The sequence below is a fragment of the Artemia sp. Qi Xiang Cuo genome, chromosome 16 (assembly GCF_049724085.1).
Source record: "Artemia sp. Qi Xiang Cuo chromosome 16, ASM4972408v1, whole genome shotgun sequence".
NCBI lineage: Eukaryota > Metazoa > Arthropoda > Branchiopoda > Anostraca > Artemiidae > Artemia > Artemia sp. Qi Xiang Cuo.
In genome coordinates this window covers 13,731,143-13,758,744 of record NC_142809.1, presented here as the reverse complement: position 1 = coordinate 13,758,744, position 27,602 = coordinate 13,731,143, and the positions used below count along the sequence as shown (strand labels likewise).

At 36.4% G+C, this 27,602-nt stretch overlaps 1 protein-coding gene across 2 annotated transcripts in view; it reads left to right on the top strand.

Moving 5' to 3' along the window:
- The window catches only part of Polr3C (RNA polymerase III subunit C), a 112,663-nt gene extending 91,511 nt beyond the window's left edge, over window positions 1-21,152 (top strand). Inside the window, exons 9-10 of one of the 2 annotated variants that reach the window (XM_089102267.1) lie at window positions 1-97; window positions 20,906-21,152. The exon at window positions 1-97 is cut by the window's left edge and continues 83 nt beyond it. In XM_089102267.1, coding sequence (XP_088958393.1) covers window positions 1-97; window positions 20,906-21,085 — 277 coding nt within the window. In that variant the 3' untranslated portion in view covers window positions 21,086-21,152. Of the gene's footprint in view, window positions 98-20,875 lie in introns of both variants that reach the window. The other variant, XM_089102268.1, reaches the window with a different exon arrangement.
- The last annotated feature ends 6,450 nt before the right edge of the window (window positions 21,153-27,602 follow it).

Here is a 27,602-nt window from a genome sequence, read left to right as displayed (position 1 = left end):
AGAAATCCTAAAAAAGAAAGACAAACTTGAACAGCTTGAAGAAGAGGTGGAAGAAGGAATAGCTGAAAATCCGGAAAATGAAGAAAGTTTACGAGAGGTAGGTTTTCTTTCTTGGACACAGCGTGGGGGCACAAGGGATCAATTGGGAAAACGAATCTAAAGCTTAAATTTCTGTCCTACAAAGGGTTAAAATATGTTTTGGCCCTGTTTTTTTGAAAGTATTAGACATATTTATATTTGACAGTAGTAGTATTCATTTTTCTTTTATATTAGAAATTATTACAAAATATTTTTTCCATTTTATCATTTCCATTATATATATATATATATATATAAATATATATATATATATATATATATATATATATATATATATATATATATATATATATATATATATATATGTGTATACTGACTTGACTTACTGACTTAAGGCTCCTGCTGGTGGTCCAGCGTAGAGAGAGATGAAACTCTTTGTCTCCATTCCGAACGGTCCTGCGCAAGCGTGACTGCTTCTTGGAAACCAGTACCGATCATGGAGTAGTACTGGGTAAGGCTGTCTCTCCACCTGAACCGGGATCTGCCACGGGGGCGCTTCCCGGCATGTTGAGGAGAATCGAAACTGAAAAGTATGCTGGCGGGTCCTTCTTCTGGCATGCGAATTAAGTGGCCAAACCACCGTAGAGTTCTTATGGCGAGCTGACGAGAGTTGGGGGTCTGATCCATTAGTGTCAGCAATCGGGTGTTTGAGACGAAGTCGTACCACTTGATCCCTTCGATTCGTCTTAGGAAGTTTGATTGGGCCACATCTATGGCATCACGACCAGAAGCAGCAGCCGGCCAAGTTTCAGCACCGTAGAGAAGGACTTGCGTTACTGTCGTGTCGTAAATCCGCATTTTTGTTTTTCGGCTGATGTTAGGCTTTCACCAAACGGAACGGCATAACCGAACCATAATAGACGCAGCTTTAGCGATGCACGGCTGGCCTTCCTTTTCAATTGAGCCGTTATCCGAGACGACAGATCGAAGGTAAGTAAAAGACTTGACAACTTCAACAGTGTGCCCTAATACGCTGAATGATGGTGAGTTGGCGGAATTTCCTGCCGGGTCGATGATCATTATTTTGTTTTTCTGCCAGCTAATATGTAGTCCCACTGTCGGGGCTTCTTCTGACAGTGTATTGAGAGCTGCCTCGAGTTCAACTCCAGAAGTGTTTGTCAGGACAATATCATCTGCGAAATCGCAATCGGCTTGGACTCTATCCCCATATTTCAGTCCGAATTGGAGCCGACTCGTGGTTCGATCCATGACATAATCAGGAGCAAGAACACAGCCTTGACTTACACCAGTATCTATCTCGAATAGTGGGCTTCGGTGACCATTAACCTGGACGGAGCTTTTTGTATCAGTGTAGAGCACCTTGAACAGGCAGCAATTTTTATCAGGGAGTCTCGTTCGTTTCAGTATCAGCCAAAGGGTCGTCGATCGATCAATTTTTATCACGGTCGATAGAGTCGAAAGCTGTGTTAAAGTAAAAAAATGCAATATATGCTATGCGCTGGAACTCGCGGGCTTTCTTGATGACCTGTCGAATGGTGTATCTCTACTCGGTCGTGGATCTGTTGGGCATAAACCTTGCTTGCTAAATACGGCGGTACTTACGAATGAACAGGATACTCTTATCAAGCAATGTCATGGTGATAGTTTATCAAGCAATGGTATGTATATATATATATATATATATATATATATATATATATATATATATATATATATATATATATATATATAATTTATATATTATATGAATAACATCGTTGGTCGTTCTTGAGCTTTAATTGATACAATTTGAACTCAGTTCGAGAATATCCCTGGTCATTGAAGGTTTCCTATAGATTTGTTTGAGCCGAGATTTCTACAGCTTGATGGAAGGTCAATACTGCAAGCAAAAAACTATTTGATGTATTTATCTGTTATTTAATTATTCAAATAATATTTATTATTTAATAATTATAATAAAAAATCTAAATTAATAAAATAAAGGAATTTGATAATCATAATTAATTAATTATTTAACTCTTTTAACTTTAAGATATAATATGGGCTTTTCTTCGCCCATATTCTAATGTTGTTGGATGATTTTCCCCTCCACCAGGCATTGCACTCCCAGCCGAAGGCAGAAAATCAGGATATCCTGATTGGTCATAAGGTGAAAAAAGAATATCCTGATTGGTCCTAAGGTGAAAAAAGGATATCCTGATTGGTCCTGATTGGAAAATCAGGATATCCTGATTGGTCCTGAAGGTATCCTTAGGACACCTTTAGTCAGCATGTAAAAGGTTTTTTTTTCGCCCTCAAAAAAGCGGTGAAAAAGACGGTGTAAAAAAAAAGTATAAACTTTTGGTAAAAACTTCAAACAATAAATTGATCCGCCTTAATGCTGATAATGCAACAAAATTGAACATAATAAAAATATGCAACCAATGATGAGAAGCTAATTTATATGTTTGTAAGGCTAGTTTCTACGTTGCGTCAATGGAATGTCTTTATCGCTTCGAATAATTAAAGTTTCGTGACCAGTTTAGGACGCCACCATCAAATTTTAGTAGTTTCCCAATAAATAATAATTTAAAGTACAGTTTTTGTAAATAGTTTTAATTTTAATTCAATGATCTTAATAAATTAAAGCACAGTAGAAAATTAAAGAACTTTTAGTATGTGAATAAGCAGCAAGATTTTTGTTATAATGAAAGTAGTATAGCTACAATTAAAGAGAGCGCACAGGTAGGAAATTACTGTGTACAATTAAAGAGAGCGCACAGTCCCCCCATATAGCTACAATTAAAGGTAGCGGACAGTACTCCCATATAGCTATAACGATTACAAGCGCACAGTCCCCCCATATAGCTACAATTAAAGGTAGCGGACAGTACTCCCATATAGCTACAATTAAAAGTAGCGGACAGTACTCCCATATAGCTATAACGATAACAAGCGCACAGTCCCACCATATATCTATAATGCTTTCAAGCGCACAGTACACCCGCCAATACAAGCAGACAGTGTAATGACCAAATTCAACTACCGTGAAAAATTTGTACTGATATCTGTTCAAAGTGCGGGATGTTTTCACGCTAGTAACTCGTTTCCTTTATTTGGAATTTTGAAATTCTTTCTGTAATTTAATTTTTCAGGTGTGGTTGACTTATGTTTAACCTTGAACACGGATATAAAAACTCCGACAATGAATTATTTTATCAGTTCAGAATTGGCATTCGAGATATAATGATGTATTCAAATAAAAAGAATATTGGCGAATGCTGCACTCAAGAAGTAAGTTATTCTTTTATATCCTTAGTTGGTAAAGAAATTAATTCTACAAAAATTTATGCAGACCCTATTATAGTTAACAGATTGTTAAATATTTCTTGAACCTGGATCTCCAGAGATCGGTAAAGAGCAATATCAAAACATGAAAAAAAGTATGTAAACACTGCATTTAAATGGCTTGCGAGCTTAGCACATGAGGTAAATCATACCTATTTTTTTATTCCGGCCCAAAGTTCCCCATATTCGTTCCCCACCGGCCCAAAGTGCCACAATCGTCCACCCCCCTCCTTCCAACACCCTCCCTTCCTTCAACCCCCCCCCCCAACTTTTTTTTAAACTTTTTTTTAAACTTTTTTTTCAGCTTTTTTTTACATCTCTTAGAATGTCATGAAACACACTTAAAACAAAAGAAATTCACATTTAATATTTTCCAACTTCAAAATGGGAGTGATATAGATATGCATGTTGCGACTTTCACTATTATAAAAATAATTTTTGTAGTGACCAATTTTTTTTTTTCTGAGTTTTTTTGAAAGTTTTTGTTAACTTTTTTTTCTGACAGTTTTTTTTTCAATTTTTTTTTAAATATATAAATCATATAAGAAAAATAGAATGACACTTTTAATTTAAATTTTAAAAAACTTATTCTTGCGCATAATATTGATGAGGACTGATGGTTCTCTTTAAAGATTTTTTTCATGAAAAACAAACTTTTTTTTAGGATTTTCCAGAGCTCCCCCTACCCATTAAGAATATAAGAAAGGGTGAAGCGACTCCGGTGGTCATTTCAAGCAGACCATCGGTTATGTAACATGGTCGTAGGTCGAATCCATTAATACCTTCAACATTAACCGTAAACCGCCCAATAGCCATCTATCCAGCTCACACATCCAGCATCCACAACAATATGTCACAGCCATCCGGACCCATCATACACCAGCCAACTGTCAACTGGTCAACTGCCACACTCAACATGCAAACCATACTCCCATTCCATGAAGCTGATGTAGTCATGGAACCAGTCACCTCTCTCCGTGATCGCGCAAGAAAAATTATATCTTCTCTCTTTCTCTCTCTTATCTCTGTATATATCTATCTCGGTGTGCGTGTTATAAAAAAAAAACAAGAAAAAAAACCTCAATGTCAATGTTAGGATCTGGCATGAATTAAGAATTAAAAAAAAGTAATAAAAGGGTAGCGGTTCTACAGATTTAGGTCATTAAACACTGAAAATATTTATTTTTCAGCTTAATTGAAGTGTCACATCACCATATAAAAAAAATATGGCATAATTTCTCTTTCTTATACCAGGTTACGCTCGAAGAATCATATTAAACACACACACACATACACACACACACATACAGAAAATCTAAATATTTATTTTCTTGTAAAAGAAAAAATAGATTCACATTCATTTTTCAGATAAATGTCCAGGACCTCGCACCAGCAACAAACCTAAGGAAAAACAATTTATTTGACGACATGGAAATACCTTTATTACCCCCACCAACACAATTTGAAGATGATATCCATGTTGAATCAGATAAATGGATTGAACATTTATTAATCGATTGATTTGGTGATGATAGTTGTTATAATATTCCTCCAAATACAGGGGATAGTTTTATTAAAATACCAAGTACATTTACAGGGGGTAAGGCACAACCAGATACCCTCGAATGGGCTGATCGTGTTAATTCTAATACGCTCGAGGGGTTGTTGAGTGAGTCGGGGAATTTCACACCACGCAACTCCCCCATCATTGAGAAAATTGGTGGAGGAAATGAAATCCCAGTAACGCCCTCTGTCATGCCCGATTTTAATTTAGTTGACTCTGCCTTGCACAATGTATTTGTTTGTAGGGCTGAGTTTGAGGATCCATTTAATTCATTAACATCAGGTAGCATCATAACGGATCCGGTAGACATAGTACACTCCTATGTGGGCAAGATTCTAGCGCTTCTTGAAAGAGTGATTCGGGAGGGTGGTGGGAGGGATGGGATTAAGGCTGCCATCGCACAAAAAATAATTTAGTTCAATGAAAAGGCGGATGAGGTGTATGAGCGTTATTTACGTACTGAAATGCTACCACTTCATCCGGACCTGAATAATTTTGAGGGTGTTTTTATCGAATGGGCTGATAATATAGTAACAAAATTGGATAATTATACTGAGTTGGGTAGTGGGTCGGTGGTTTTATTTATTTGGAGTTTGGATATTAATGTGGGTAAATTTAAAAATAATTTTATTTTAAGACGATGGGAGGGGAAGGTGGGACCAAAATATAATGATGATTTAAAGGGGTGTAATGGTGTATAACGATTTCGTTTCGATACTGGGCTTCAATGCTTCAAATATGCATTTCTTGTGGCAGCTCACAAGCCTCTGCAAAAGGAAGCTAGTAAGATACTGTTGGACAATTATGCAGTTAATGGGGGCCCAAATTTCCCTAAAGTAGATTTTATTTGTTTAAATGATCAATATCCAGTAATAATTAATGGGATAACTATTTTTGAGCGGTCTAATGCACATTTAAAACTTGGTGTTACTATGCTACAATATGAAACAGAATTGGAGGGGGGTGAACGCAAAAGGGGGGTTGTATTTCCACTGATGGCTCTATCCGTTGAGCCAGTGGAACATTGGGTTTGGCTTCTTTACAAGCCGGCTAGTTATACCGATTCGATTGGACATTTTTTTCCAATACCAAAGATAAATCTGGTTTTACGTGAGGGTAAAGGGAATCAACGGGGGGGTACCTGTTACTATTGTCCGAAATGTCTTTCTAGATTCCGGTCAGAAATTAAGTTAAACAATTATATGAAGCATTGCAAGCATCAATGATGTCAATCTGTGAATACGGTTAGCGGTGACAGCGCAATCTTTCGATTTAAGAACTTTCAAAACTCACTCCTACTGAGCGATAAGGTGCCCTTAGACTGCGAAGCCGCCCTCATAGATGTGTATGATCTATTGATTTCAAATCTTGTTAAAAAACATGAGGTCATTGCAATCTCTTATGCTCACGCACAAAGAGACTCGTGTAATTCCATGCAATTGGTAGAGGTAGTTGAGAGATTCGGTGGCGAGGAGTGTATACTCTCAGTCGCGACAGTCCTCCTTAAAACGGCAACCACATTGGGAATATGGCTCAAAAATAAGTCTTATCCAATAAATTTATATAAAAATAACATGTCGGACAGACACCTTGAAAAAATATATGGAATGTGTAAGGGGGACGGTGTGAATGATCATGAGACCGCGTGCAAGGGGGTACAGAGAACGGGGTTAAGAATATGGTCCATAACCACGATCGTTTGGGCAACCCGATTGTTTCGGGACTGAGCAATTTTTGGCGAGTGGCCCATCAATTATGTAATTTCAATGTTAGTCGACAACTTTTTCTACTTGTTTATAAACACAATTCCCGCTAAGATATGGAATTTATTGTTCCGACATCGGCCCAGCTACAATAAGCTGGATCGGTAGATTGCACAAGGGTAGACGACACTTTGTCTTATAATGTCATACCCAAATCACCTGAAAAGCTACTACTATTAGAATTCAATTGGAAGATAATAGATAATAATAAATTGTGCATGAATAAGATCCGTTTTTTAGATTCCTTTAGCTTCTTCCCCAAATCCCTAAGCCAACTCATTGAAGTACAGAAAAGTGACGATTTTAATAGTTTCCCCCTCCTTGAGCAACACCTCCTTAAACAGCAGCAGCACTTTTCAGACGGTGAAATGTATAATTTATTAACTTGTAAGGGCATATACCCGTATGAGTACTACAACTCCACCGCGAGGCTTTCTGAGTAACAATTGCCGTCCATCACCTCATTATACGATTCACTTTACGAGTGTCAATGCACTACTGTTGACTATGAATTTGCCAAGAGGGTTTGGGCTAAGGGAGGGTGTAAAAACGGGTGGGATTTTTGTAGATTGTACCTGGCAAGTGATGTATTGACGTTTCTGGATATTGTGTGTAAGAACACGGATAAAATCTATGGGGAATTTGGGTTGGATTTAGGTTATTATTTTTCCACTTCTCATTTGGTGATGGATTTAATTCTTAAAATCAGTAAAGAGGAAATAGGCTTGATCACCGACGTGGATCAGCATCTATTTGTAGAGAGATCAATGAGGGGAGGGTATGTTTTTCATGGAGATCAAATCCTTGAAACTGATCCGACAGGACATGACACTGGCGTAAAGTCGGATGCATTTTTATTAGATATGAACTCCCTCTGTGCGTCGACGATGTTTCACTACTCTTTGCCGGGTTGAAATTACAAATCGCTTAATGATCTTCGTTCTTCAAATTTCCCCAACAATGCCAATGTTGAGGAGAATGGACCACGGGGATGTTTTTTTGAAATCGATGGTGAAATACCCGTGGAGCATCATGACTCGGTGAAGGATTTTGTTTTCCCGTGCATAAACAGAGCGGTGACTAGGGACTCTTTGAGTCCATACAATATTTCTAAGGTAGAGGATGGTGGTGTGCAATGGCCACCTTCAAAACAAAAACTTATCGCCGACCTTCATCCGAAAGAGAATATCGTTGTACATCACGTTCTTTGCCAACGATTTCACCGTCACAACGATATATTGAGCCCTCCAATTTGATCAAAAACCTTATTTGAAAATGCTGATTGATACTTTTGTCGGTAAAACTTCCAAAGTAAAAACAAAGGTTGGAAAAGGAATCTGTATACTCATTTTGAGCTTAGTCTTCGGTAAAATGTGTCAGAATGTACGTAATCGAAGTCGTTGTGACGTTGTGACTGACCCAAAAGAATGTACTCGAATCGTTGCCGATCCAAACTTTACCTCATTCACCATCATAGACTCGAATATAGTCCTCTTAAATAGAAAAAAAAAGAAACATAATTCTAAATAAAATACTGCAGGTGGCAGCGCAATAGCCGAAATATAAAAAAAACTCAAGTTGTCATTCTTTTACGATATTTGTAGGTACCACGGGTTGGGGGAGGGACAAGTCCAAGTATATTATGGGGATACCGATTCACTTTTATCAAAAGCCAGAACCCTAAATTTATTGAAAAATTTGAAAAAAGGCGCGCACATTAGCTCTCGAATAGACTTTACCAATTTGGAAGATTCAATTTACCCGGAGCTAGTGAAGCGACAGGCCCCAAATCAGTTATTAATGTTAAAATCAGAGACGGGAAGTGACTTGATTTCCAGTGGTTTGCTTGCAGGTCCGAAGGTGTACTGTGTGCAAACACACAACGAGGTAATCAAAAAAGTCTGCAAAGGGGTGCCTAGACACTACGTGAATATGAATTTCGACATGAATGTATACAGAAACTTTGTGGAAAATAGTATAGTTCCAAGGGTAAAGGTCACGGCGATTCGCTCTTTAAAATTTAAAAACCACACAGTTTCGGTTGACACAATAACCACGTGTCCCGTGTCGGATAAAGTCTATGTGTGCGCGGATGGTGTGAAGGTGCTACCCTATGGACATTACTTAACTTCCGACCGAGGTGTGTGTCGAGATTATAGACATCGCCTCGCTCGGGAAAAAATTAAATGGTTGGGTGGTGGTGGGATTCTTTTTTTTAATAGATTTTTTTTTCCAATTCAGCATTATTTTTTTCACAACTCAGCAGTAGCTTTTTTCCCAACTCAGCAGTTTTTTATAGCAAGGAAGAGTCGTATGTTTTTTTTGTAAATAAAAGTGTTCAAATTGTTTTTCTGGCTGCGCGCCCGGCCCGGGGGGAGGCCTTTTAAAATTCTGTAAATAAAAGTGATATTATTATTTTAAGTGCATCATTCATTAAATGTTGTATGTTTTTATAAATAAATTTAAAAAAAAGTGTATCTATTAAAGTGGTTTTTTTTCTAGTGCCTATGTAAATGTTGTATTTTTTATTATAAATAAATTTAAAAAAAGTGTATTTTTTTTCTTGTTTAATTTGCTTTTTTCAACGTAGTATTTTTTTTAAGTGTTGTTACTTTTTTATGTATAATAAAAGAAAATATGATTCTTTATTCGTCTTCTTCTCATTTTTATTATTCTTGAACGGAGTAGTTGTAGTAGTAGTAGTAGGGAAATTATTTAGTCATTAGACAGCTATAGTCTACTGTTAGTTGTCTAGGTGAACTGTTGAAGGGAACATGTATCAATTTAAAACACCATTCAGATCGTTTCTATGTGGACCATCAATGTCCGGCAAAACGACACTTTTAACAAAAATAATTCAAAATCGTGACAGAATGTTTTTAGAAAATCCAACTAAAATTTACTATTGCTACAGTGTTATGCAAGAATCCTATGATAGAATAAAAACTATTGCCCCAGACACGAAATTCATGCAGGGACTTGACATTTTCAACAGTATTGAATCAAACTCTTGGTTGATTATTGACGATCTGGCTGAGTCTATTGAAGAATGGTCTCAGGAGATGATACAATTGTTCACTGTCCGATCTCATCATCAACGGATCTCCGTAACCCTAGTTCTGCACAATCTCTTTCAGCAGAGCAAATGTATGAGAACACTTGCTTTGAATTGTACCTACTATCTCATCTAGAGGGTTTTTTGTGATTTAAATTTCGTCAGAACGTTATACCGACAGGTGCATCTGGGTGAGCTGAAATTCCTACACTTCGCCTATAATCAGGCTACCAAAAGAACCTACGAATATATTCCGTGCTACCTAAATCAGAACACACCCGAGGATCTGCGTGTAGTCACCGATATTTTTGACAATGAAATTACTGTATATCTGCCGGTGAACAGTAAAAAAGGTTGTTAGTTGCAATCATGACACTGAAGAAACTACATGAAAATTGACATTTATTCACCGTCCTAGGTAATTCGAAACCACGGCTTAGGAAGGCCATACTCAAACATGGTGTCGACAGAGAATTAATTAATCTCATATCTGAATTTTGTTTAAATCTAACTTAAGGCATTCTTAAACTGCAAGAAGGTGTTAAGCAGCAGACAAAGCAACATTAGTCCCTTGTACGCTGCCTAGCATCAGCGGCAAGCAAAAATGAAGAAAACGATTTTATAAGAAAACTACTTCTTCAAGTAGATGGTAACTTCTTTACACTTTTACTGCCAATCATTGCAGGACTTGTAAACAGTTTTCTCTAGAGAGAGAGAGAATGGCCAAACCCTATAAATTGACTCCAATTGAACTCGCCCTTTCGCCAAAGGAACATTTCAAGGACAATCTCAATAAATTTATTAACAATGAGACAATTGACTACGATGAAAAATTAATTCTACTTCAAAATGCACTTCGCCGAGTGGACAAACACAAGCCCTATCGTGAGAGATCCCTCAAAGTAAATGTCATTGAATCCAATAAGGAAATGACTCCATCATCATCATCATCATCAACAACAACAATACCAAAAGAAGAAGAAGCAGATTTGTCTAAAGTTATGACATGTGGTGCAGATCTAATACCACATTTCTATTGTGAACTGTGTAAAGGACTCTTGACATATATCAATGAAAGGGAGCATTTTGAAATCGATGCTAATGGGAATCAAGTTGTAATCCATGGCAAGACCTATATTCTACTTGATTTATTATCAGATTTGGTCACGAATCGTAAAAGACTTGTATCATTTGACAGTCACCTGCATAGATTTTTAAACTCATCATACTTTCCCAAAAGCCTTATTGCCAATAAACATATTTTAAAACGATTAAAGGAATTTAGTCAAATATCAAAAGATGTTTTTAAATCATTTTTGGAAAATACTACTACTAGCACGCCAAGTGGAAACAATGATTTGACAATAGTTATCAGTGGGGGAGTCAAGCGAAGACGTCTTAATATCACTGCATCCCCCTCACCATCACCTGTTAGTATGCAAATGGGCAGTGGACACTTCACTACGTAATTACGTTCAAAATGGCTGAAGCATTGAAACATATTTATGAGAATATTGGTGCAGTGGCAAGTTTAAGCTCACCCACCACACTTATGCAAGTCACTGAACATAAAAAGGACCTGGCGACAGAGTATCTACAGAATGAATCAGGTTGCTCTCTACACCGTTATCGTTAAGTCCACGGTAGTTACTATCGGAAAACTAAAGCTTGTTACACTTTAAAAATATTGCACGCCTATCTTTTGACTCTGGATGAGATTCAACGGCGTCACAATTACCCCTGCAAGTATATTCTACTTGCAATCAATGTTTTTAGTCACTACGCATGTGCCATTCCACTGCGGTCAAAGAGCGGCGATGAGGTTGCTAAAGCTCTTGAAATCATCCTTGAACAGGATTGCTATAAGAAGATTCAAACGGATCGGGGAAGTGAATTTTTTAGTTCTCATGTAAAGAAGGTTCTATTGAAATATACTACAATCCTGTATCATAGTCATTGTCCAATAAAGGCATCATTGGCCGAACGACTGATAAGAACTGTTCTACTTTTAATTTCTAGATATTGCACTTTGAAAAATACTTCTGCTTTTATTCATGATTTGGAAAAAATCATGTTGGTTTATAATCAACGTCCACATCGATCCCTGTCCAACTCAACCCCAACAGAAGTTCATCATGATGTCAATACATTTGACACTTTTCTTGAACAATATTCCAGTGGTGGTGGTGATGTGTGTTGGTAATGAGAAGAAAAAGAAGAAATTCAATGTTGGTGATACTGTTCGAATCAATCGAACTACTAATGTTTTTGAAAAGGGTAATTACTTATGGTCCACTGAACTTTTTAAAGTCTCCAAACTCTTGGACACTACACCCATAAAGTATCGTCTACGTGACATGAAAGATGATGAGATTCTAGGCGGCTTTTATGATTATGAATTACAAAAAGTTAAAAACACCGAAATCTATCAGATTGAAAAGATATTAAAGACTCGTACTCACAGGGGCATGAAACAGTTGCTTGTTCGTTGGCTAGGATACGACTCTGATTTTGATTCTTGGATCAGTGTTGAAGATTTTGACAATGCCCAATGATTTTTATGTAACGTTCATGTCCAATGTCTCCAATCCTCTCTGCAACAATTTGATTAAAATAAGTGATTTTTGGACGAAGCCATGAAAATCGATGATGCAAAGTGTGAAGTTGCTCTTGTTGACTATATGCTCAAAAACCCTAATGATGTTTTAAGAAAGGATCCCGCGTATAATATAAAAATTTTACCTTTCGATTGGTCACTCTTTGTCGAGTATGAATGGGTTGAAGCACTTAAATCTAGTGAATACCCGGATGCTACATTGAGATATAAAGAATATGGTACTATGACGGATTTTTGTCGTGCAATCAATAGAAAAATCTCATATCGTAGGAATGGTACATTCCATTTTAATTATTCAATGGAACATGATAGGATTTACATTACCTCACCCGTTGACACTGAACTGATTCATCTCAATGATAATCTGAGAGATATTCTTGGCTTTAAACAGAATATGATCAATGGGGAAAACGCTGGAACTGTTAGCGGGATGGATCAAGTTATTTTTGCTGATTATGCACCAGGTCTCGCCTCGGACTCTTGCATATTTCTCTACGCGTCCTTTGTGGAAACATCGAGAGTTGGTAATTCAAATGTTCCCCTCCTACGTGTTCTTGAACAAAAAACAACTCATGAACAAGTTCATCACTATAATATAAAGCATCTTCAGTATGTTCCTGTAAACACTTCGTATTTGGAACTCTTTCAGTTAACACTAAGAAGAAGTGAATTAGGTGATCCTCTAGCAATAACAAAAGGTTTGGCCGTGATTACATGTCATTTTCGACCCATTCGACGACAACAATAACAACAACAACAACAAAATGGCTAATAGAAAAATATATTTGTATGCCCTGATATTGATTGCTATGTTACTGCTCTCCAACCACGACAATTGTGTCATTGAATGGACTATTATAAAGGCCTTTCGTCAATGTCGGGCTACGGTTTTGGCAGTTGGTTTGCTAAGCTGTTTTGTTTTGCAATACAGCTAGCTAAACAATATATTGTGCTAGTTGCTGCAGATTTTGCATCCTCTACGCTACACGATTGGGGGGATGGTAAAGATTTTAAAGAAAGTATTTCAAAAAATCTCAGGTCCAGCGCATGATCCCTTGGCGAGCGATTGAAATCACAACAACGTCGAAAATGTTTTAAAAGTAGGATAAATATCTTATAACTCATCAGTCTTTACTCAGGTCAGAAGCGATAGACATTATCGCCACTCTTGTCAAATAAAAGTAAGAAAAGCAAACTAAGAAGAAAAATTGTTAGATCGAAAAGAGATTTATTTTCCTGGATGGCATATCTACCCCACAAGGAATCTCATCCCACTGTTGTCACATCTCTAAGTCTTTTTAATGCAGAAAGTGTGGATGTCAGTGTAAAACATGGGTACTATGAACAATTCTATCCAAAGCAACCCCTCTCTGAAAACATACATTTCCAAATTTATTACAATGAAGACTACTTCATAGATTTATCGTCCACATTTATTACTTTAAAAGTTGTGGTGAGGAAAAAGTCTAACAATTCACCTCCCTCCAACGTCGATGGTCTATCCTATGAGAATGGTATATTACACAACTTATTTAAACAAATATGTGTCTACATAAATGGAACATTGGTGAGCACCAGCAACAATCTATCAAACTATGCTAGTTACATACAATTTATGTTGATGACTCCAATGGCCTATAAGAACTTGAGAGGTCTGCCAATGGGCTATAACTATAGAACAAATGTTGATACTGACGGTGAACTCACTTGGGCAGTGAGCAAGGAGTATCATTTAGTTGGTAGACTCAATCATGAAATATTCAATATATCGATATAAAGTTACAACTTGCACCGTCCAATTTCATATTGAGAAAAACACTTGATGCAGCACCGGATGCTAACGTCAATCTCACTTCGACAATACTTCATGTACGAGATCAACAAGTTATGAGTTATTTTGCTTTGGCAATTGAACAACTAAGAGCATTTGGAAATAACATCAAACTGCTCGTTCCTCACACAATCACGAATCAACGTCATATTGTCACTCGTTCAAGTATCTACACCGATTCTCTATTTATCAATGGTGAAATTCCATCGAAACTTGCCTTGGCTTTTGTAAAAAGTGCCAGTGCCATAGGATCGTGGACAAGCTCGCCACATGAATTTGAATTATTTGGACTTTCCTCTCTTGTCTGTAAAGTAAATGGAATTCCTCTCTACAATTTATCCTTTAATAAATCCTATAGGACCCTATATGAGTTGACAATGCAATCCCTAGATCGAGATTCTCAAATATATGGAAATGGTATTACCGATTCAATGTTCGCAAAAAGTCATGGTATCATTGTTTTGGACTTGTCTTGTACTCAAGATATGAGTATTGTCCCAACGGTTACTGTACGTTTGGAGTGTAACTTTGACAAACCATTGACAGAGAGTGTAACATTAATCTCCCTCACTCAATTTGAAACCTACTGGGAAATTAGTCCGATGGTAGTGTTCTTTTAGACTTGGCACCATGAACACCAATCAAATAATCAATGTATTTGACATGGACCCTTTTATGACCAAATACAAATCCTATTGTATACCCTCAGATTTCCTTCAATATATTCATACTGTTAACAAAACCATTATCATTGTTAATAGTAGTCCATCAACTGTGCAGACGGGTCATTGGTTATGCATCTATCAAACAGCGAAGAATATAAAATGTTTTGATCTTCTTGGTCTACCATATGCATTTTACACACCAAACATCAAAAACTACCTTGAAGGAAGTGGGAAGACAATTATTCAAATTCGGATGCGAGTACAGGATCTATCGACCAAAAGCTGTGGTTTTCATGCATTACTTTATTTCTTTTTTCGATGTCGTGATTATACTTTCAGTGAGTTTCTCAATATTTATGTACACAGTCCACGCTTGAATGACTTTCTAGTAGAATATACACTCTCAGACCTGTACAGTATTGATTTCAGTGCCTTAAGAACAAAGTGTTTTAAAAATGTATGTGAATTTGTTTATTAATAAAATATATATGCACTATAAAAAAGTCTATTGTCTTCATTTGTTTAGATTTCTTCTTCTTCATAGTCATTTAGATTGTCATCATCATCATCATAGACATCGTCGTCGACAACGATTAGTGGTGGCAGATCATTTGGATTCAACTTGTACTGATCCTGGCGTGCAAAGTCCGGATCACATTTTCCACAACATATTGTAATTTCATTTTTATTAAATCTTCTTGTGAAGTCAATGATACTACTACGATTCATATTCAAAAATTAACCTGTTTCTATCTGATTATTTGAAGTAATGTCGCACACAATATTCTCATATGAAGAATCACTTTCTGTCACAGCCAAATAAAAATCGCTAGGTTTATAATCATTACTTGCATTGTCCTCACAGCGATGACGCAGGAACCATACTCTCTTCATGTTTTTACAATTGAAACGTGCTCCAAATTTTTCTTCCCAATACAATTTAAAGCCGTGACGATACCAATCCCTTAGAAATAAACTGAAGTCACGTTTAGGGTTTTTTCCAATCATACCAGGGTAAGTATTTTCCCACTGGTCACACTTATCAAAATGACAATTGGAGCATAAATATCCAATATGATGAGAGTCGCAAGTGTCTTAACGACATGTATTACAGTCATTAATTTGTACAGCACATCCTTTATTCAATTTACATGGAGTACACAGTCTACACATCGCATTGTAGTCATCAGTTGTAGTATAGTTCTAGCACGAAGACCAGCTGCCTCATGTATATAAGCATAGAGAACATGTATAATACATTTTTCCGATTTTTTCCGTCTCACTGCCAAAAAAGAAACTGACTCAAAATCAATAAAAAAATAACATTGTCTTCTAGGAGGGGGAGTAATCAAGTATCGTCACAAAAACTTACTTCCTACTGTTTTAAAGAATGAATTTCTAGGTAGTGGTTAAAACCAGAATCACAATGTCATTTTGCTTCGTTTCAATTAATTTATCAATAAATTGAGTAAATGCATTTGATTTGCAATGCATAAGCTTCATACAATTATCCAAGCATGGAGAATCAGATCCCATTATACAAGTAAGTATTTCTAGAGAAAATATTTTCCGTTGAAGAGATAATTCCAAAAAGTCATCATCTAACACTAAACATTTTTCCAATTTGGCTAGATTCCGTAAGATTTTCTGTTTCTCAAATCCAATCATTCTTGATACTCCCACTACCAACTATAGACTAAAATAACAATTGCAAGTTTCTACTTTGTGCATAATCTCAATACCTATTGGACACCACTACCAGCACCACCACCACCCACCATAGAGAGAGAGTGGAGTAAACGATCATCTAGAGTGTCTAATCAAAAAAAAAACATTATAAAAAAAACATTATTATTGACAGAAATGTAATAGAAGAATATATTTTCACTCTCTTTGCGTTAGGTGAGTCAATCCATTTTCCTCATTGTGCTTCATAATAGCATTCAATCCATGCTGTAGTCGTGATAAATGCATTATATTCACTTTTGCGGCAAAGCATAATTGTTCATCTGACTTAAATTTACTCAATGATATAACTTATCTGCCAAACATCTCATCCCACTCAAATGTTATTCGGGAATCCTTTCCAATTTCAACTGCTACATTGGGGGCCCTTGTCTTCACAGTATCACTGTTGGCTCCTTCGAGGTGGATTAACGTGAAACTACTCATTTTCACAGTTTTTGAACGTTTATTTTTCCGACTTGAAATAATGTAAACTAATCAAATTCAACTTATTGACTGAGATACTAACTCGGTATCGGGCTTTTTTATATCCACCTATGGTGAGACACCCCGCTTGTAAATATGGTGGGACTGTGCGCTCTCTTATATTATAGCTATATGGTGGGACTGTGCGCTCTCTTATATTATAGCTATATGGGGGGACTGTGCGCTCTCTTTAATTGTACACAGTAATTTCCTACCTGTGCGCTCTCTTTAATTGTGCACAGTAATTTCCTACCTGTGCGCTCTCTTTAATTGTAGCTATACTACTAATGAAATTGTCTTAGTTTTAAATAGGTTTAAGGACAAGGGGGAATATGTCAAAGGGGAAAAATACTCATGAGTTTGTATCTCAAATTGAAGCTTCTTGTTTTGTTCCTTTTTCATGGGATATTCATTTTTTTTTTTTTTTTTTTTTTTTTTTTTTTTTTTTAATCCAAAGATATAAATGAAGCTTCGCTTCATTTATCGGTCAGTAGCTGGTAAGTTGTTCAGTATTGGTTGGTTATGGGATTGGTTAGTAGCTACCAGGATTTGTCAATGTTTTACAAAACTACGAAACGTAAGTTATGTTATTTAAAAAAAATATATTTTACAAATAAGTCTTTGTAAAAAATGGTCCAAACTTTTGAAGTGGCTTTGCCTAGTTAGTCAGTTCTAATCTTAGGTGTGAATTCAGACTTTTTTCTGAGTAGGAGGGGGATTAATATTTGAAGAAGCTACAATATTCTTAGTATTTATAAAAATTGGTCTATTTTACCAGGATTTGCGTGAGTGTATTAGTACACTGTTTTGACTTTAAATAACCACAGTTTGATTTACAGTTAATATAAAATTCGATATTTATGATTTGTTGTAAGATGCATGCACTGTAGATTTTTAAAATTTGCAATTTCTATATAATTTATGTTGTCATCTTTAATAGCCCCTAAAATAGACGTTACTGGTAAACCGTCACTCATCTACCGTCACTCCTCAAAACTGGTGTAAACTTTGCACTGTACCAAGAAATATAGCACTGTACTTTTAAATAAAAAAAAAATATTTGCACTGTACTAAAATATAGTTTGGTTTGGCATAGATGGGATGCTGATAGGCTAGTACAAGTGATAAGATGCTTACGATATAACAGCACAGTGTTTATGTTAAAAAAAAAAATAAAAAAAAAAATCTAAAATCTTGAGCATTGTTTTGTGTAAATATTTAATTGATGCAACACATAATTTGTGGGTTAAAACTTGGATTTTTGCTGGAAACCATAAGCATTTTATTTTTCTGTTGACAAAAACAGTCAAAAATAAGACGACGGAGCACTTTTAAGAAAAGAAACGGAAATAAGACAGAAACACTTTTAAAACTCTTTCGAATATTTGTATTGAGGTGGAGCAGAAGGTATTTGGTGATTTATGTTAAAAACAAGAATTAAACTTTGTTTTAAGAGTAGGGACAGTGAGCAGTCTGTATATTATTTTTTAAATGTAATATTGTGGTCCTTGGCGTCCGGGAATAGACTGAGTATTTCACAACTCAACTTGAGAATGACACCTGTTAGGCACCTTCAAAAGACTTGTAAAAAATTAAATTTTAGTTTCTGATTTATTATTGATTACTGGTTGCAGTGATAGATTTTCTGAGTGATCAGAATACATTCTTGTAAACTGCTGACTTCTCTCTCTCTCTCTCTCTCTCTCTCTCTCTCTCTCTCTCTCTCTCTCTCTCTCTCTCTCTCCTCTCTCTCTCTCTCTCTCTCTCTCTCTCTCTCTCTCTCTCTCTCCTCTCTCTCTCTCTCTCTCTTTCCTCTTCTCCTCTCTTTCTCTCTCTCTCTCATTCTCTCTCTCTCTCTCTCTCTCTCTCTCTCTCTCTCTCTCTCTCTCTCTCTCTCTCTCACCCCCTCTCCATTTCTCTTCTTTTTTTCTCTCTGTCCCTTGCTCTCTTTATTATTCTTTTTTTTTTTTTTTTTTGTCGAAATTATATCTTATTTTATTATCATTTGTGATAGAAATTTTATTAATTAATAAACCTAATAAAGTTGACTTGGAAAACTTTTACTAAATTTTCCTTTATTTAAATTAATTCAATGCCGAATTGGAGTTACATTTTAGTCCGTTCTGGAAGCATTATCTGGAGCAATATATTTACGTGTATTTGAAGCATGTGCTATTTTGCAAACCTCCTTAGTTTTGGGAAGGTCGTTGTTCCTTTGGGTCGCCGTAAAGGACTTGAAGACTCATATAGGGTTTCTTCGGGTAAACCTGCTGACTTTATTGTAAAAAAGACATCAAATTCAGAGGGGGATGTACCGACATCTTGCCCTCTTGGTCTAGCTGTTAAGCGCTTCGCATGGACTCCATAAGATTTGTTAGTGCCCTTGCTGTACTATTTTTGGGACTATTTTTGGGAGGATTTTTCAACATACTAATAACGGTTTGGCTCTTAAGAATATAAGATATCGAGCCAAGAGTCTGAAGTAGAGGTCTGTAGTTAAACATAAGAAGCCCATCTGTGTCGTTTTGTCTCATCGAAGGACTGTGTATACTTCTAAGCTAACCTCACTGTCCTTCATCCCTTTTTTGCGATTGGTCTCAGCATAGAATATTACTTCCAACCTTTTTGTGTTAACTGAATGATCCATTGTTTGACTCGCAACCTCGTAAATCGTAATGGACTAATAGAAACATGTCAATTTCTTTGTCCCAGGACTTGGCTTCTTGTACCTCTTTATGCTCTAGGACTGGGCTCGATTTAAGAAAAGTCCCAAGGACTTAGTCCAAAGATGTAATTAATTAAACTATGATAGAAACACTAGTAAATAAATTCATGTCCGTCAGCAACTTTTTTGGAAGAAGTCCTAAGTTAAAAAAATTTGAATATAAGAACTAAAGACCTGCATAATAGAGCTCTTGAAGGTTTGATCAGATTTCACGCTATGCTGTATAGTCTTTCACTCAAAAAATTTGAAAAATACTTAAGGTATTTTCATCGAGAAAGACCTTTTTTTGTATTCTCGTTGGAAAATTGAAAAAGGCAACACAATTGCCCCCCTAGATTTTGGAAAATAAACCTCCTCTTTAAAGGGTGACAATAGGAACATAGCCAGCATTTTTCGGGGGGTGGGGATTGCAATTTTTTCCAAAAAAGTATGAAAAAATTAGTTTATCTTCATTGTTGTTACATTTTACGAGACGGAAAAGATATTTCTGCAGGGGGGAGTGTCAATTTGGTGAAACACCACCATCATTCCCCCTGGATATGGTCTTGAGTGGCAGGACTACTTCATGCGCTAATTTACTTTTTGCTGTATATTAATATCCAAGGCTACATATTATTGTAATGTAAAGTCATTGTAAAGTTCTTATGACATTCAACATATTAACCCATTTAATCTCTTTCTCTATATATAATGGCTCTTAAGATACAAAAAAAAAATCGTATCGCAGAAACGATTTTGTAAATAGGAATTTCAAAAGGTTATTAATGATCATTGCAGCATGGATTCTGCCTATACTATGTGTATTTATTAAGCCTATATTTAAGCATATATTAAGCCTATATTTAAGCATGTATTAATCATTTACTACGTCAATGGTTTTGCCTTAAAGGTGACTTATAAAATGTGTTTGAAACTAACGTCTATTGACCTGCATAATTTATTTTTGATTTGGTCTGAAGTGATCTTGCGTAAAAAATGAAGAATTGCATTCCTGTTCAGTTTATTATGTTTTTTCTTCTTTATTGTACTCCACTTTTTCATATTTCTTGATTTTTAGTAAGACGATTGATTATCGACTTTAATCTAGATTGTAAGAAACTATTTCACGGAAGAAGATGAAAGGGAATATCATGGATCCCTAAAAAAAGATTGGCTACTAAATGGGGTTCAGTTGAAACTTGCCTTGGATATTCTCATTTTAGAAGATTTTTTGAAAGCTGTTACTGTTCAGTTCCAACCAAGAACGAGGTCAGTCGTTAAGCTGTGAAATTTTTTATGTCTTTTTTCTACGGTGCATTAAATTACGAATTTAGCATTGTTCTGTCGCTATTGAATTCACACCTTGATCTAGGTCGTCAAAGAAGCGGTGATCGGGTTTTACGATGGGATTTATCATATTTGGCTAATAATGTATTTAGTTGAATAGAATAATCAAGTTGTGGTCCTGATTTAAGAAAAATGTCAGATCAAATCAAAATAAAGTATATCAACAAAATTATGAACTCTGTACAGAGACTGTATGTGTCTGTGTTTATTTTAAATGAAGGAATTAAGACATAAAGCAGAGAAGTATATTAAGAATGCAGCAAAGAAGCTAAAGGCACAAGGTGGGCTTGTTGCCCCTCCCACATCCTATTCATTCTACCCATCTCTGATGATTTTGTCGCAGAAAGGCAGGCTTTTTGTACCTTGTATGATGCGGAATTGTAAAGGCTTTTAACTTATATTATCGGAGAAATACAGTCTAGCCTCCCACTGGGCTCATGGGGTCATAGCCCTCAACCCTCCCACCGTAAACTTCTCAGTTGAAAGGCACATTTGTTGCATTTTGTTTGAACAATAATCATGAAGGACTTAGGTTTGGAAGCTCACCTTGTTCTAAGTGGAATCGTAGAGATATATTCGATGTATATCGGTGGAGGTATAAATTTTGCCCATCGCCTTCTAGTCATCCCACCGCAAGCTTCTGTAGAAGAGCAGATATTTTGCACCTTGTTACATGTAACATAAATCACGAAAAATTTAAAGTTGAAGAATCTGGACAGACTGCTTCAAACAAGGTACAAACTGTTTGTCTTTCAGCAAAAATTTAGCAAAAAGATGGAGGGAGTACTATGGATGATACTTCGGCTTACGTTTTGCCCCCAAGCGTAAGGATCAAAGATCCCTTCATAACTCCGGTTTAAATAATCTGAAATATTCTTGCCTTTCTGTTTAAACGTTGGCAGTGACGCAAGCGAAACTTAGGGATGTTTTTGTGGATACACGGGTCTAAATTGACATACGACTCACATAGACTGACAATCATTGCATGATCCCAGTTTGTACACATACCAACTTATATGCTTTTGGGCTAAAATATTTGTGGGAGAGAGACTCCCAAATCATACCAGTCTTGGCAAGAAAAAGACTAAAAGATAGTTTTATTTTCTCCCTTTTTTCGACACTGGAAGAGCTGTTTTACCTGAATTACCGTCATAACTTTTAAATGATAATATAATAAAAAGTGGAAATGCATCAATTTTTGCTGAAAATAGCACATTTGGCCTGTAAAGGGGGGAAAATCTAGAGGTTTTTATTACAATTTTTTTTTTTAATTAACTTCAAGTCTGAGTAAATCAAGGGATGAATAATGAGGACTAAAAAATTGAAGTATAATACCAAAATCGTATAAAAAAATGATTTGATTATAACTTGGCATGGATGACCCTCACTGGACCGAGAAGATTCAGAGAGGACAGCGTTTGTTTTATTCTCAAAAGAAGAGAAAATTTCCTTTTCTCAGGAAGGAAAATGTGATATAAGTGACGTTATAATTTTTTTTTTTTTTTTTTTTTATCTCAGCTTGGTAGCACAGAATACGGAGTTCTAACCCAGCTGTTGCAACACACTGCAGATGCAAGGACCTAATTAGTCAGGAAGCGTTGCTAAGCCAACAAAATACAATACGTAACATTTTAAATGTTATGTATTGTATTTTCGTGTTTGAGAGGCTGAACAGGAAACAGATGGTGAGAGGTGGGCTTGCCCTTTATATTGCTGACCGTCTTGCATACAATGCCCGAAGTGATTTGAGCAGAACTGAGGAAGGAATCTCTATCCCTTTTTATTAGATTAAGACAGGGTGTAAGGATTTAGCTGTGGGTTTGGTTTCCAGGTCTCCTAGTGGATCTATTCCTTCGTTTATGAAAATTCTGGAAGAGGTTTTCGTTTCAGTCCAAAGGCTTCCTTGTGAACTAATCCTTATGGGCGATTTCAACCTAAACCTGCTGGATCAAAATTCTGCTTCAGCTATAGATTTCTTGTCGATGATGCTCTCTTCGGGAGCTCTACCTTCAGTTTGTATACCAACCCGAGTTACTGAGACGCGCGCGTCTCTTATTGATAATATATTTTCGTCACTGGATGTCTCAGACAATTCGGTGCTGGTTAGTGGTATTTCTGATCTTTTTCCCGCTATTTCCCGATATAAGAGCGCTGATCAAGCGCAGCGTATAGCATCACCATCTAATCTCCCATTTTTCCGTTTTGGTTATACTGAGCTGAGTCTACTTAATTCCCGTCTGACTGATCAGCCATGGGATAGTTTGATTTCTGACTCAGATTTTAACCACTCTTTTGATATCTTTTATGATTTAGTGAAATAAAGTATTCTAGATGTTTGCCATCAGGGTCCAGCGCCCCATACTTCATGACCGATAGCACCGCTGAATCCATGGATGACTCTAGGTCTCCATAAAAGCTGGAAAAGGAAAAATTATTTGTGGAAGCTTTACAAGGCTTCATCATCTGTAGCTCATCATCAAAGGTTCATATAGGAGTATATTTAATTCTCTGTGTTGGAAGGCTAAGTCTCAGTATTATCATAGGAAACTTTCTGAATGTGAAAAGGATGTTAGGAAGACATGGTATTCTCTTCTCATGGTATTCTCTTCCTCTACCTTCAGTTCCAACAACGCCGATAGTCAATGATGAAACTATTCCAGGACAACAAGTCGTTCAGATAGAGCCTACGTCTTATTTGGCTATCATACGGAAGACGAGTGTTTCTTCTGCGAGATCTTCTACTTCTCGTTGTGATTTCAGAGCCTATCTTGGACCCTCATGTTTAAATTCAATGGTCTTGAACTCTGTTTCTGAGTTTGAGATCGTTCGTATCGTGGATAATCTTAAAGGATCATCCTCTTCGGGGTCAGCCAGAATTCCTACAAGGGTTATCCGTGCCATTCTGCAAGCTATTCGGTCACCATTGGCTAAGATTGTCAATCTGTCTTTCCAGATAGGAATTTTCCCTGAATCTCTAAAGCGAGCTAAGGTTATAGTGCTGTATAAAGGTGGTTCTCGGAGTGATCCTTCTAATTATAGGCCAATTTCTCTCTTATCTGTTTTCAGCAAAATTTTTGAGAAAGCTATGGTATCCAGGCTTCTTAGTTTTCTGGATGCAAAAGAATTTTTGCATGATTTCCAGTTCGGATTCCGAGCGAATCACTCTACAGAGCATGCTTGCACAGCTCTCTTGGGTTTCATTCATTCGGCAATAGATTCTGGTCATATACCGGCAGCTTTATTTTTAGATGTTCGTAAAGCTTTTGATTCCTTGACTCATTTGATTCTTCTTTGGAAACTATACCATATTGGTATAAGATCAAATGCTTTCTCTTGCTTTGAATCTTATTTTTCTGGTAGGCCTATTTCAATTGATCCGCTTTTCCGGAGCCCTTCTGAAGTAGATTATGGCGTACCTCAAGGATCTGTTCTTGGCCCAGTTTTATTTCTGATTTATGTTAATGGTGTGATTTCGGCAGTTAAAAACAACAGGCCTGTGGCATGCTGCTAGCTGTGTCATCCTGATGTTCGTTCGTGTTCTAATACTACTTCTAATGAAGATTTTTTTCGTTGCTTTTGCTGATGACACCAGTCTTGGGACTTTTGGGAAGACGAAATATGATATCAAGTCTAAAGTTGTGGCAATATTCGAGAGAGTTATTTTGTGGTTTGATGCTGATTTCTTGGCCTTGAAAGGTAAGTCACATTTTTTTATTTTTTCTCGAATTGGTATAGCTTTTCCTCAGCTTACACAACTTCAGGTGTCACAAGGCTTTTTGTGTAGACCAGAGAACAGGATGGTCTGGTTTCTTTGTATCCTTCTTGATGACAATTTTTCGTTTAAAAACCATATAGCCATGAGTAGGGTTAAGGTTTCACAGACCCAGGATATCATTCGAAAACTTGGACACACATTTTCTGGATCTATTCTGAAGCTTCTTTTTTCTGCCTTGTACAGTCATATGTTTCCTATTGCCTCACTGTATGGATGTTTACTTTTCCTTCTACACTGCGGTCGCTTTCTTTCATGCATGATAAAGCACGGTGTCTGGTTATGGTCAACAACCGTTCCTCACCAACACCGCTCTGAATTTTTCAGTTTATTCACATTCTTTCTTTTGCTTTTTTTGTCTTTCATCAGCTCCATGGCAATCTACCAAAATCTCTTGAAAAACTCATGCGTTTATCTCTGATTAAGCTTCATATAGCCTTCGCTCTTTATTTAATACCTGCATTTCTCCTACCCATACTATGCGATCAGATTTCAATCCTCTCATTGCTTGTCAACAGGTCTGGAATTCCCTACCTTCTTCAGTACAGAGATGCCACTCGTTTGAGACTTTTAAAAGGATTCTTAAAGACCATTCAGTTAAGAATCAAACAGAACAGCATTTGGTTTTTTATTTATTAATTTTATTTAAAAAACAAACAATGTTTTTTTTTCCTTTTCTTCTGAGGAGTTGATGTCCCCTGAGTGTTTATTTCATGATGTATGGTTCTCTTCTCTACGCCTTGACTCCCAGGCCTTAGGTATGTTCTCTTTTTTATCTTGTATGTTATTTGGTTATTGTTCTCCTTTTTTGGTTGTTGCATATCTTATCCTCCAATCTTATTGGTCATTTAGAAATAGCACTCGAACTTTTAATATCCATTTGGATGAGCCCTCTCCCGATATTCTAGGTCGATACGATCACCCCTGAAAAAAAAACTAAAAAAAAACAAACAACAAAACAACCAATAAACACACCTCCGTGATCTTTATTCTGGCAAAAAAAAATACAAAATTGCACATTTTTGCAGACATGAGCTTGAAACCTCTACATAATGGCTCTCTGATACGCTGAATCTGATGGCGTTATTTTTATTAAGATTGAATGACTTTTAAGGGGTGTTTTCCCGATTTTTTGAAAATAAGGCAAATTTGCTCTTGCCCGAAACCTTTGATGGGCGAGTCTAAGCTTAATAAAACTCATACATTTGAAATAAACATAAGAATCTGATTCTTTTGATATATCTAATATTATCAAAATTCCGTTTTTTAAAGTTTAGTTACTGTTGAACCCGTTCGCTCCTTACTCACAGTTCGTTACCATGAACTGTTTGAAAAAATCGATAGAAATACGCTGCTCATATATAGCCTAAAGACTGCATTGCATCTTATAATACTTTCTATAATCTAAAGATTCATAAGCATAATAATATGTATATTTTTAATAGTGCTAACAACAAATAATATATTTATAAAGATAGTTTGTTTCGGCAAAAGTTGGTCGGAGCAACACGAGCCAGACAGATATTCCAGAGAAGTGAAAGTACATATATCAGGTGAATATTCTGGTTAGGACAAAAAAAAAAAAAAAGAAATTAACTACATGTCTGAGTAAAGGCGAATATTTTAGTTTGTGTAGACTAGAGTTGAATGAGGATAAAAAGCTGAAATGAGTTAGGTGTGTAGCAAGACACATAATCAAGGGATGAATTCTAATTTAAATTCAGGATAAATAGAAGCTTTTTGATTGATTGGCCAATGGAAACTGGTCCCATTTCGTTCATTTTTCTATTGTATTTTTTTTGTTCATTTTATATTACTTTTTTTTGTCCCATTTCGTTCATTTTTCTATTGTATGTTCCTCTTTTTTTTTATACCTTGGGTGTTGTTATCATAGACAGCACTATTAAAAAAAACTTTTAATGTTGATTTTTGGTATTACTTAAAAAAAAACAGTCACTTTGTACAAAAAGCCATATAAGAGCTGTATTGCTTAAGGTGTGCCTGACCTGGGCTTTCTTTACCTGTATGAATCTTGGCTGGCCTGGCATGACTGTCTGGCCTATTCAAGACTGATTAGAATTGGGGTAAGCTTTTCTGGTAATTTTAACTTCAATATTACCTATCACAACTTCGTGTCCTATACCACGCAAGTACAAGTTCCTGTGAGCTTTTAATACGAGAAAACCCGACCAAAAGTCTTACTTCACTACACCCAAGCTCACTTTAGGTTCACTTAATTGAGTCTAAAGTATTGTTCAAAGTTCTCTTCATTTAGAAAAAATATCATTAGCTGAATCAATCTGTCCACTACAATTGACTCCTAAGAAAAAAGAAAAGACATTTAATATAGCTTGTTGCTTTTACTTTTTGAAAAATAAAATAATATTGCATATAAGGTATTGTAACAACTACATTGTTTAAGGAGTGGTTGACTATTTAGTTACTCCCGGGTTTGGGTGATTTTCCTCCGAGAAAATTACCCCCGGTAATTCCCCCCCGGAAATTTTTCCCCATTGGAGACTTTCCCCTAGTAGATCCCCTCCTAGGAGATGTCCCCCTCCGTATTTTTCCCCGTTGAAAATTCTCCCCCCCTTCTCGGAAATAATTGCCAACGGAGACTACCCTTGCCTCAGACTTATTTGCATCGGATGTCGCCCATGGCTCGAAAATTGCTGCAAGATTCTTT